General features: G+C 34.3%; 1 protein-coding gene across 1 annotated transcript; it reads right to left on the reverse strand.

Moving 5' to 3' along the window:
- Positions 4670–8770, reverse strand: LOC109843647 (plant intracellular Ras-group-related LRR protein 4-like). Its single transcript, XM_020412602.1, is given in 5 exon segments — positions 4670–4976; positions 5085–5239; positions 6009–6341; positions 6343–6932; positions 7333–8770. Coding segments are annotated over 4 exon segments (1665 nt in total). The 5' UTR covers positions 7934–8770; the 3' UTR covers positions 4670–4976; positions 5085–5098.

Raw genomic sequence — 13132 nt, forward strand, 5'->3', positions numbered from 1 at the left:
ATTCCAATGTCCTTCTTCTTTACAATACCGATATTGATTTCTACTAACACTCTTATAGGCACCTCTATTCTTCGATTTTGAGCGGTTGTCTTGGCGGTGGTTTGGAGTACGGCCTCGAACTGCTAATGCATCTCCCGATACCTTCTCGGAGGGTTCACCATCACTCTTTCTCAACTCATAATTTACCAAAGCTAAGGTCACCTCCTTATATCTAACAGTAGTTCTTTCATTGATCATAGTGAGAACGAACGTACCGTAATCATCCTCGGGTAACGAACACAAAAGTAGCATCGCCTTGTCTTCATCCTCAACCATGATGTTCACATTGGCCATATCTGAAAGTAGCTTCATGAAATTGTTTACATGCTCCCTAATGGAAACTCCCCTCTTCATCTTGAACTAGTAAAACCTCTTCTTCGAGTGAAGCATATTCTCAATGCTCTTCGTAAGATACTTCTCATTGAGTGTTTCCCACATTCTCTTCGCCGACGTCTCGTTCATCACGTCATAAATAAGATCCGGCGTCAAGCATGACCGAATAACTCCACAAGCCCTACTATTCATCTTCTTCCAAATCTTATCCTCCATATTAACGGGTTTCTCTTGTAACTCAAGAGTCTCCTCCAAATTCTGTGCATATAAAGCATCCATCACCTGGCACCTCCACAAACAGAAGTTGATCTTGCCGTCGAACTTCAGAATATCAATCTTCGTGTTATTGATGCTCAGACTCTGTATCGCCTTCGTAAGAGACGAACCTGATGTGATTGCTTCTCTCATGTTGTCGATCTAATTCTTCAGATAGAAATCTTTCACCGAATCCTTCGATCAAGCCTCAAGTCAAACCTAAAGCTTTGATACCACTTGTTGTGCGCGGCGGAAACTCGAAACCACACGAACAAAAAAGAGATAAATCACAACCAATAAGCCAAACACAATATCATAGCAAGACAAACGAATTTTACGTGGATCAGTAAGTTGCTTATTTCCACGGGGCAATGAGGGGGGAGTTCTTACTATTAGAAATCAAGAGAATACAAATAGGATTACAAATCTCTTAAATAAACCCTAAAACAAATCTTCTAGATCTCTCACAAATCTCCCACAATTGGATGCAACAATCCCCTCTCAAAGACTGCTGAAAATGTCCTTACTTAACCCTAATTAATTAGGATTAGGCTTATATATCAACTCAGAAACGAACCGGGTCAAAACCTGCAACCCAGAAAATAACCGCTACGCGGTCGACCGCACACCCCACGACAGAACACAAAAATCCTACAGGGTACTCACGGTCGATCGCGGCGGTCGACCGAATCGATTCCCGAGACCAAAATCGATTATAGGGTCTCTGCAGTCGACCGCGGACTGCGACGGTCGACCGCAATGGTCGACCGCCTTCAGCTTCAGAACGCATCTGGACTTCGTGCACGTTTCCGGTCGAGCGCCGCTGACTCGCAGTCGACTGGCAAACATCCGGGCAGTTTTTCTTGTGATTTTCTGAACTGTTCTTCGTCGTGTTCGCCATTTTTTCATAAAAGACGGACAGAAGAAGAAGAGGGACTCCTACTAAAAACATGTGCCGTCAATGTGCATTTTGTAGGGGTGTTATTCGTTAGGATATTTGGGAGGATAATGGGATATTTTTAAAGATTCTACCTTATGGTATCATTTATTGGGCTAATGAAAGAAGAATATCACCTTTTGGTGTTATTAATTTGTTAGAATACTAGCGGGACAATTTTACTACTTTGGATAAAATTGTCCCGCTCGTATTTTTACCCTAGTAGTTAAAATTTGACCCATCCTCCACATTGCGACTTTGAAGGCAATTGGGATAAAAATCTTTTTGTATTACTTAACTAATCTATGTTAATTATACTATAAATATACACTGTTATATATGTAATATATAAAATAATAAATTATTATATTATATTATCATGTAATAGAATAAAAAATTATTATAGTTTAACTTAATGTAACTAATATATTCCCTTATATTTATTATATAATATTATGCAATATCACATACTATATTATATCATAATAAAATAACACGATATTTTTATTATAATATTATATGACATTTTAACAATATATATTATATTAATTGCAGTTAATATTTTATTGTAGCAATAAGATCAATACATATTATATTAAAATCAATATAATCATAAAGCTGTAATTAAAAATAACAATAATAAAATAAAACATAATATTACATATAATAATATAGCGTTGTAAAAAATAATATAATATATTATTCTATAATCTGACACCCTTTTACATATTCACTATATATTATAATAATTATCACATAATATTATGTTATATTTCAATTATAATATAATATTTTAAATAATATTATATTAAATAAAACAAAATATGATAATATTTATACTGCACATTTGTACATTATATTCGACGATACTACAAAATATTATATTAAATATATTGTTCGTATATTATATCAATTGTTATATAATATTACATATAATTACAATATAATATAATATAATAATTAAAATAATATTAATTAATAATTATAATATAACATATTATATTTTAGTATGAAGTAAAATAACGCATTACTTTATAGTAACATACTAAATAATATACTAAATTAATTGGATAAATTAATTTAGAATTAATGAATAGATAAATATTATATTATATTTTAATAAGAGGCCGTATCATGAATTGTTAATTTAAAGTTTTAAATTGTCTCATTATCCTAGTTTATCCCACTTTACCACGCTCAAAATATCCCTAAAAGATAAACATGTTCCCTAAAAAACAAGGACAAATTTTGAAAATCGACTTTTTTTTAAATTTAATAGGCAAAATCGACCGTGTAATAATAAAATGAGCAAAATCGACCCTTTTTTGCACGGGACTGCTAGTCCCGTGCAAAAAAGGTCGCTTCTCCAAAAAAAAATTCTCCGGTCCTCAACCCATCCCCTCATTCCCTCTCTCTCTCTCTCTCTCCTTCATTAACCCATCCCTCACCGAGCCCCCCCCCCTCTCCCTCCAATCCCCTGCTCCACCGCCTCCTCATCATCTCCACCACCATCAGCCCCGACGCCGCCGTGAGCTCAACTCCACCTCCTCCGCCAGCTCGCCGCCGCCGCTGTCCTCCGTTCCCCTCAGCCCCGACCATGCTACCACCCGCCGCCACGTCGAGCCGCGCCACCACCCAAGCCCTCCCCCGCTGTCCAGTGAAGGTGTCGGTGCTGGTGGTGCAGCAGTGCAGGGGGATTTGGGAGGAGAGTGTTGGGGGGATTTGGGGGAGGAGGGTTGATTTTGATTTTTTTAGCAGGATCGTCTTTTTTTTGGTGTGGGATTGGAGGAGAGGGAGAGAGAGATGGAGAGGGGATGGGTTAATGAAGGAGAGAGAGAGAGAGGGAATGAGGGGATGGGTTGAGGACCGGAGAATTTTTTTTGCGGAAGCGACCTTTTTTGCACGGGACTAACAGTCCCGTGCAAAAAAGGGTCGATTTTGCTCATTTTATTGTTATACGGTCGATTTTGCCTATTAAATTTAAAAAAAAGTCGATTTTCAAAATTTGTCCAAAAAACAATTATCTCACTTCTCCCCCAGCTTGTCCAAACCAACAACCATAGAGAACAAACAAGGATCCACTACGTTGCCTACTGGGATAGAAAACATAGACAAATGTTACAAATCACTTGAATTGCACTACATCACAATCACTTGAAAAGATCGAGAGAAAAAAAGATCAGGACAAGGCAATCGGGAAAAATATATATAAATGTTAAGCTTCAACTAAAATGAAAACAGTATCAGTACAACACCACATCATAGAGCGTGGCCCTAAAATGTAGCGTGAATATCAATGGATACTCCATGAAGCTTTTATACGACCCTGTAGCAAGAAACTTCACCTGAAAATTTCTACAAATCTGCGCTGTACTAATGCATTCGTGTCAAGATCAATTACTTGGCTCAATAATACTGTTAAGGGATGTCATCAGAATTGGTGAATTACTTGTGCTAACAACAACAATATTTCGCCTGCGAAGGGTGACAACTGTTTCATCAACTATACAAATTTGGTTACCATATACTCTGGGGGTCCAAATAATAGACATCAAAGTAGATCAAAATATCACATTTACATGTATATACACAATCCCAAATTCCATTCCGGCTTCTTTTCCTCCAACATTAAGGGGCTACATTTGTCATCAATCACAACTACAAAGTTTGGAAATCAAAGTAATAACCAGTGCAAGCTGCAAATATGCTTTCTTCAGAAGTTTGCAGTTTGCTGTTCCCATAAACTTTAAGGCTACATGTTCTTTCAAATGTTGCATTGTTCTGGGACAAAAAAAAATTCTTTTGCTATAGGACTAAAACAGAACATTACACTAACATTACGGAATATTTACATTCAACTGATTAAAGGTAATATGCAGAGCTCTCCACTTGCTAACCCTTGTTTACAGTTATTTAATATTGTAGTATTTAGACCTACGTACTTAGCACCTATGAGTACATTCACATCTTTGCAGCAGCAACAACAACAACAACAAAAAGAAACAGAAGCAGCCTAAGTACAATCAACAGCTTATTCGCTATGTCACAAATTTGAGAAATTCATACAATATTTTATAGTAATAATAATAATAAAAGTGGCGTTACTTGGTAAAAATGGAACATGAAAATTTGATTTCGCAGGAAACTCCTGATCCTGTCCATATACAATATGTTACAAAAGCTCAACTACATAACAGTGTAAAAAATGAAGGATATAAAATAACAGTTTATGAATATGCCGCACGTAGCTAATGGTACAACTCATATATGTTCAAGGGATCAGAATACACGTAATTAAAAAAAGAGTTATAGAGACAACAACCACATATTTGCAGATTTTCATCATTGAATTCCATGAAAAAGCATTTGCGACAAGATCATGTATTTACCAACTTCACAAAAGATGCATTCTCTGCAATTTCATAGCATGAAATACTCAGAAAGCATTTCAAGAGACTAAAAACCTCAACAGTTAACGGTGTAATGCATAATGTTTTTCGCGTTATTATAATGGTCTTACCGAGGATTCAATGATCAGGTGACATAGTCCCAACCTTCACTCTTCCTTTTGTTTGGCCTTGAGAAAAAACAAGTTTGACACCATGCCTTCTTGGTCTTGGCTGAAGGCTTAACATCCCTTTTCGCAACGAGCTCAGCCATGTATTGTACAACAGCCTGGAACAAACCAAATCAAAATTACCCTCTAGAAATTACTACTACACACTGCTACACACAGTAGGAATCAAATAATGCTGTATTTGGTACGACAGAAGGCAAAAGGGAGGAAAATAGATGAAGAATTCAGTTGTGCTTGTTTTAATGCTGAAAGAAAGAAATACAGAGAAAAGAAATGGATAAACTTAACCTAAATTTAAGTAGCATGGACACAGGTATGAAATACGAGGGTGCAACGGACACACCACACAGTAATTATTATATATATTATAATATTTATTATAACAATAAAGAGAGTATATAAGCATGCATGCATACACATCCTCATGCATGAAGGAGCTACACATTTGTTTCTAATAAGATAAAACATATAATAGTTACATACATGCTAAACTTTTGATCGGCCATATAAAAAATTAATAGATATTTCAAACATATAAAAAAAATAAAGAAGTGCATGTGAACAGTATGATGTATGTCAAAGAAGTGTATGGTGATTGTTCTAAATTAAGCACGTATTATATAATTGAGGACACGTTTGAATAAATTTATGCTATGCAAGAAATCCCCATGGAAGTGCCAGTGTCCAGTATGGGTGTCGAAGTGTTGAGGGCATGGCTCCATCATAGAAGTATTGTGCAGAGCTTACTGAAAATTTTCTCACTACTTGACAACAGAGAAACAGAACAAGATAAGCCGGCCTTCCTTTCCTTCCCCATTGCTTTCTACGAAACAAACAACAGCCAAAAGATGTGAAAGAATGATTTACCTGCGCTCCCTTTTCAGCTATATGCCTTGGTGGAACTTCCAAAGGGTTCTCTTCAGCATGCAGCACACGAAGCTTGGATAGCATACAGAAAGAATCAGGGAGAATCCTTATCTGATTATTGCTCATATCCAACTCTTCAAGCATCTCAAGGTTGCCAATAGACCGTGGAAGATATAGAAGATTAGCAAAATTATTTCCAATGTTCAGCTTCACGAGTGCGGTAGCAAAGCATAAGCTCTCTGGAACCGATTCGAGCTCATTAAAGCTAACATCAACCTCCTTCAATTTTGTTAGCGATGACATCGTAGTTGGAAGTCCCTTAATATTGTTGTATTCGAACAAGTCAGAATCTCAAAGACTCAAGTTTCCCTACAGCTTCTGGAAGACCTTTGCACCGATTATAATCTGCCCGGAGCTCAACTAACTTACTACAATTACCGATGGTATATGGCAATTCTTCTATGTCATTCGTCTCAACATCTAATTTCTTCAAGCTTATAAGATTTCCAATTACATCCGGGAGTGAGGAAAAGTGGTTCGAACTCAAGTCAAGCTCTTCTAGGCGCATTAATCTACCGAATGTGGAGGGTAAGGATGTCAACTGATTTGCCCTCAAGTCTAGTTGCAACAAGTTAAAGAGTTCACCAATACAATCAGGAAGTTCTGCAATCCGATTTGAGTGTAGATCGAGTTTCTTTAAAGAGGTCAGATTGCTGATAGTGGTCGGTAACGCAACTATCCTGTTTTCTGAAAGATCAAGTGAGATTAGACTAGAAAGCTTCCCAATTGAATCTGGCAACCAATCGATTTGATCCATAAGCTTATTCTGGAGATTGAGTTCTGGAGTGCCTTTCTTTGATGAGACTTCAATTAGGGCAGCAAGTCTTATAAGACTTAGTTTCTCACTGTTTTCTCCAGCAGAAGCTTCACACAGATGAACAAATCAGTTAGCCTATCTTTAGAAGAATTGTTCCGACAAATAATCAAAAAATGATTTTAGTATATAATCTATTTCCATTCAATCAGGATTTCTTTGTTTCGAAGAATAATGTAACTATTTATTGCCCAGAAAATGTTTTCAGCAACTGTTAACAATATCTTAAGTTATTAACACATTTTTTTCCCTTTCCAATTCAAATTTATCAAGAAAGTGAATGTCTATTCCCAAGCAAATACAGATTAACCACAGATAAACAAATTCAATCAGTCCAAACAAAACAGGTCCTAAATCAAACAAAGGAGCATAAGCTTACGCAATTGGATCAGCTTACTTACTATAACAATATACAAATTCAACCACAGAAGAATTTAAAATGAGACTTACCAGAAGCTATAGCAGGAATAATAGTAGAATTCATCAACAGTCCCCTCGAAGTTTTCAGATCAGAACCCCCTTCGTCTACATACATTGTGGACTTTGCTTTCTTCACATAGCTATCATCTCTACTAACTCTCTCGCCGCTCTTTCCGGTCTCCTTCTCTAAACAGTAAAGATTGGCCGAAGAGCCAAATGCACTTTTGGAACTTGATGTGGAAATACTTAGAGAGCTCGTAGGGATCGAAGAAACTGATGTGCTCGAGCTCGAGGGAACACAACTTGCTGCCCTTTGAATCAAATCATCAAACAAGGAATGGATGCTCTCAAGATCAAGCAACTTCAAGGCCTCACTCTTCTGCTCTTTGCTCTGAAGGTATGCCAAATTCTTCTGCATCTCTTGAAGCACAAAGAAAAGCTCTTCAGGGACCTCAATGCCCTTTCTCTGCTTGGAAATGGACTCAATCTTTGACTGTTCCTCTTTCTCTACGTTTCTAACTACGGCCATAGCTGCTTCAACCTCATCAATACTAGGCCTCGGTGGCAGAGATCTATGAAGGTTCATGATCTCTGCAACAACTCCATCAACTGATTGCAGTAAAGATCCCATTTTTACATAAAATTCAAAAACCCAAATGGAAAAATGATCCCTTGGAAGCCAAATTAAGTGAAGAAAAGATCACCAGAGGACATACAAAGAGAAACCCACATAAACGAAAAACGGACTACCGACCTCGAATTCACTACTAATTCAAGTTCACAGTAGCTTTCCTCAGGGAATTGAGAAGAAACTAGGGGCTAGATAGCAACAAATAATAGAACTATTTTGCTGAAATTAATATCAAAAAAATATATATTCTTTACGAATGACCACAAAAGAAAACTAATAAGGATAACTACCAAAGCCAAGAGAAAGGACTATATCCAACTTTTCCCCTGAAACTACAATGGAAAGAAAAAGATAAAAAAGAAACCCATCTCACAAAATTCAAGAATCACCCCATAGATTCAATGAATTCCTTCCTTTCCTTTCCTCAACAAATTCAAGAATACGAAAAAAAAAAGAGGCGTTTTACTCTACACTGTTCTAGAGAAAGAGAGAGAGGGAGGTTAAATTTCTCAATTTCGTTAAGGACCCAGATGAGGAAAACACCCAGAGAAGAGAAAAGTTGAGATCTTTCTCAGAATTCACGCATGGATTTCTCCAGCATCCCTCTCCATTGAAAGGCACCCACAGAAATTAAAGCCGGAGGAGGGTTTCTTTGTTTCTCAATCCTTCATTGGATCTCTCTCCTCTCTCTCTGTCTCTAGAATTGATAAATCCAGCTGTTTTGGGTATTATTAATGGAAGCTGGAGGGTTGGGTTTTTTTTTATTTTTTGTGATCCTAACCTAAAAAAAGAAAGTGTGTTTGGGGGTGATGAAGGCCTTTAAGACACCAGCATTTCTAACATAATTACGAATAAATAAAATAAAATAAAATTTAAGACACCCGCTTGCGGAGAGAAGGGTGGTAATTTTACTACAGGAGACTTTTATGTAACGGTGCAAAAGGGTTTGGATACAGCTAATCTAATTCTCAACTACATCCGAAGCGGATGCGGATAAAATAACGAATATTTGAAAACCATAGAACAAAAATGGATGCATATATGGTTTCAGATTTTAATCCGATACAATTACATATATCACTTTAAATTTCAGATACGAATGTTAGATATCTGAATCTTTTTATTGATTTAATATGGATTTGAATGTAGTATTTAAATATGAACTTGGATACAGATACATACTAGGTTTTATACACGTGCAATGCACGTGGTTACATACAATGATTAAGTATTTTTAAATTATTTTCTAACTAACATTTGTTTCTCAGTTCCACTTTAATAGTTTATGCCCACTTTTATCTCTAAACTTTAATATTGTGATTATTTATTGTCTTTGACGTTTGTTTAAATGGGCTACACCCAATTTAAATTTTCATGTTGATATTTGAATTGATAGAAAATAAATATAATTTGAAGCTAATTTAAATTTTCATATTATTTTGACTGACATGATACCAAGCTTTACTTGAGAAAGTGCAGTGTTGTAAAAGTAAAAAATATTGAAATAATGTTATACAATGAATGTGAATATTTAAAACCAATAAGGCAAAATGATTGGTTAAAAATATACTAAAACGATACAAAAAAGAATATGAAGTTTGTTCTTATTTATTGATATACTTCATAAGAAATTATAAATTAAAGATTAATATTAACTCTAGTATACTCCACATGATAAAAACATCTGCACAAGCATATAAAAATACTAAAATAAGCTCATGAAACTCCCTTCTAAAGATTCCTAAATTCACTCAAAATAATTAAACTATTCTATAAAATATTTAAAAAATATTATCTTTTATTCTTTCTATTTTATTTTTTTATTAAGCTAAAATCAATTTTTTCTCACCTTTATCTTTTTCACGGATAATTCTAGAGTAACGTCTTCATCATCTACTCGATTGTGACATCAGGCTAGAGTTGTATTTTTTGTGCTGTTATCTTTTTTGGGTTCATTAATTTTTTATCTTGTCGTTTAACTTCACAAAGAAGTGAAATGTATTTCCGATGTTCAACACAAACTTTTTAAAATACAGACTTTGAATTTTTTTTATTATTTCAATGAGAAAAAATAGTAATCTCATATATATGAAATTCTTTGTGTTTCTAATTTATTATTTAGATAAGATTTAGAGTTACCTCTTTTTCTCTATAATTAATTCTTCCGATGTGCATCCAATAAGAGTTTCTATTACATCAATAATATTACATTTGCTATATTCCTGTTATTTTTCACAAAGATCTAAACTAAATACCTACATTTTTATTGCTAATTTGCCTTAAATTCTAATATTAATATTTAATTTCTTTAGTATTTGAAGAGCAAAGTATGAAATTTATGAATGCTTACTATTTTTTCTTATATCTTCTATAGAGAATTCTTTTTTGATTGAGATAAAGTTATTAAATTATTTTTAATATAACTCAGTTGGTGCTTCTTTAATATAGCCTTATATTAATGCCAATTCAAACGATTCATGGACGTTTTCTGAATTTTAGATTTATTTTCGTCACTTTCCCATTTGTAATGGAAATAGCTTAATTCTTTTGAAGGATATCTCTGAACATTCTGATAGTATCTCCATACGTAATTCATTATATTCTTTTACTCTATAAATATTATTAACATCAGAGATTAATATTTCTAAATTATAATCAATTAATGCTAAGCTATTATATTATAGTCTTTTATTTTTTTTATGGATTTAAACTTCTATTAATTAATGTTACTAATGTGTTTTGCTGCTCCAACTTATTAGTAAAATTTTATGCAGTTGGTTTAATTTATATGATAACAATAATTTTTAAACTATAATATTTTTTTAAAATTTTTGTTCCTTAATCGGATATTTTTAATCAACTCTTATTGCTTTTGTTTACCAGTATCAATTTAGACTATCTTTAGATGCTGAAAAGGGATAGTAAACCCTAAATTAAAAATTATATATATAAAAATTATATATATATATATACTTAATTAATAAGTTATCCTAGCAAGTATGAAATACAACAATGTATATGAGCTAGGATAAGCAATATGAACAACAAGATATATCCTAACAAAGAGATATAGGCAATGTATGTGCAAGGATATATAAACTCAAGGGTAAACAATCTAAACTAGATAGTGGGCAATATAATCAACAAGCAATATACAAAGGCGATATAAGATATGAACATAAAAGTAAGTGCGCCAATGCAATCACAAACAAACAATATGATTACGGAGTTCGGTCCCCACGACCTACGTCTCCGCTCCTCACCTCGAGGAGATCTCCACTATCACAACCGGGTTTTCTACGTTCACCCGAACAACGTTTACACCTCACAATACAATCACTATGTAATCACACCTCACACACTAAGTGTTGGTCCTAGCCCGTGTCCTCCTCCTCAAGTGCTCGGTTACAACCTCTCCCTAGGCACGTCAACCGACGCCACTCCTCTTGGATTCGACCCCGTCTCTCACCACACACTTCTCTCGGTGTACAAGTGTATTACAAGTGAATCCTCACAATTAGGCACAATATGACAAATGATTGTTCTCTCTAACAAGGTGAGAACTCAATTAAGCTCACTCTCAATGTCACAAACCCACAATCCTAAATTATACTATGAATGTAAATACAATAAGCTCAATAGGTTGTGTGTGAACAAAGAGATAAAACAATATAAACTCAATATGAAATCTAGCTTATGAAATTAAGAACAAACTTATAAAATGCTAGAATTGAGTTTAAGGAAACTTCTCTATAGATGACAAGAGAGAGGGAGAAGAATGAATGCTCAAACACCAAGGATGATCTCCACTTGCTCTTGTAAAATTTGCTCCACAAACCAAACTCTTGTAAATGCTTAAAAGCTTTTTAAACAAACACTAAAAACAAACTTAAACCCTTGATTAAAACTTTCTTAAACTTGTTTTAAAACTCTCTTCATTACTTGAAAGAAAACAGAAATGGGGTAGTTATACCCACACAAAAACTCAGTCAAAAACCCCAAGCAAAAAGACAAAAACAGCCCAAACAAAAAACCAGCCAAAAGCAACGGTAAAAAAATTAGCCGTTGGAAGCTGAAAAAGCTCTCGTCGGTCGACCGGAAAATTCATCGGTCGACCGGAAATTTTATTGGTCGACCGGACCGGTCGACCGACAGACTCTCTATCGTCCAGTGAGCATATGAACTCAGGTTCGGTCAACCGGTTCGGTCGACCGAAAACTGACATATTCAAAAAACTGGTTTTTAAAGCTATTTTTGAGACTTTTGAAAATATGTTAAAAATAACAAATGAAGTCCAAAAATTATGAAACTTTGGAAAAAGTATATAAACATGTAAATGAACATGTTACAAAAAGAATTTTCCAAATTGCATTTCCCATTTGTGAAAAATCATCATTTTGCAAAATAGATCAAAACACGAAAATGTAAACATGTGAAATTTGATATTTTGGTTAAACCATGTTTTGAAACTTTGCGCAATGATTATATAGACTTAATAAAATATGTATATGATTATTGTTAAGTCCAAAAACAATGAATACCATATTTTCACAAAATTGCATATTCTATGCAATATTTTCAAAACACTAAATATGATTTCATTAAATATAAGCTTGTTAAAGATGAAATCATATATGGGCACATAAACATGAAACAAAATAGTATTTTCCAATTCTTTTCATTTGTTTCATATATAAACTCGAAACCTATTAAACAAAAACATATATGTAAATATATAACTATATATATATATATAGAAACCAAAACTTATGTGTATATATATATATATGACTATATATATATATATACGAAGAAACCAATAAATGTGTGTGTATAGATAATTGAGCTTAAGGTACTAACACACATAATATAAACTCCTAAACTAAATTACCCAACCTTGATCTTGATCTTCATTGAGCTCAACTTGGTACACGTTGCGGATGAAGCTAAACTTGGATCATGAACTTGAATTGTACGATGCTTCACTCCACAATTCCGCCAACCTCTACTTGATATGATCGTGTAGGCTTAATCCATCCAACCTCCAACACGTTGTTTGCCTAGAATAAATATGAAAACACAAACACTAGACAAACAATATTAGAAGTAAATTGTTTGTTAAACATCATCAAAACAAGAAGGCCAACAATCTCCCCCTTTTTGATGATGACAAACAATTTACAAAAAAAAAACATATGC

The sequence above is a fragment of the Asparagus officinalis genome, chromosome 5 (genome assembly GCF_001876935.1).
Source record: "Asparagus officinalis chromosome 5, Aspof.V1, whole genome shotgun sequence".
NCBI classification, from domain to species: Eukaryota; Viridiplantae; Streptophyta; class Magnoliopsida; order Asparagales; family Asparagaceae; genus Asparagus; species Asparagus officinalis.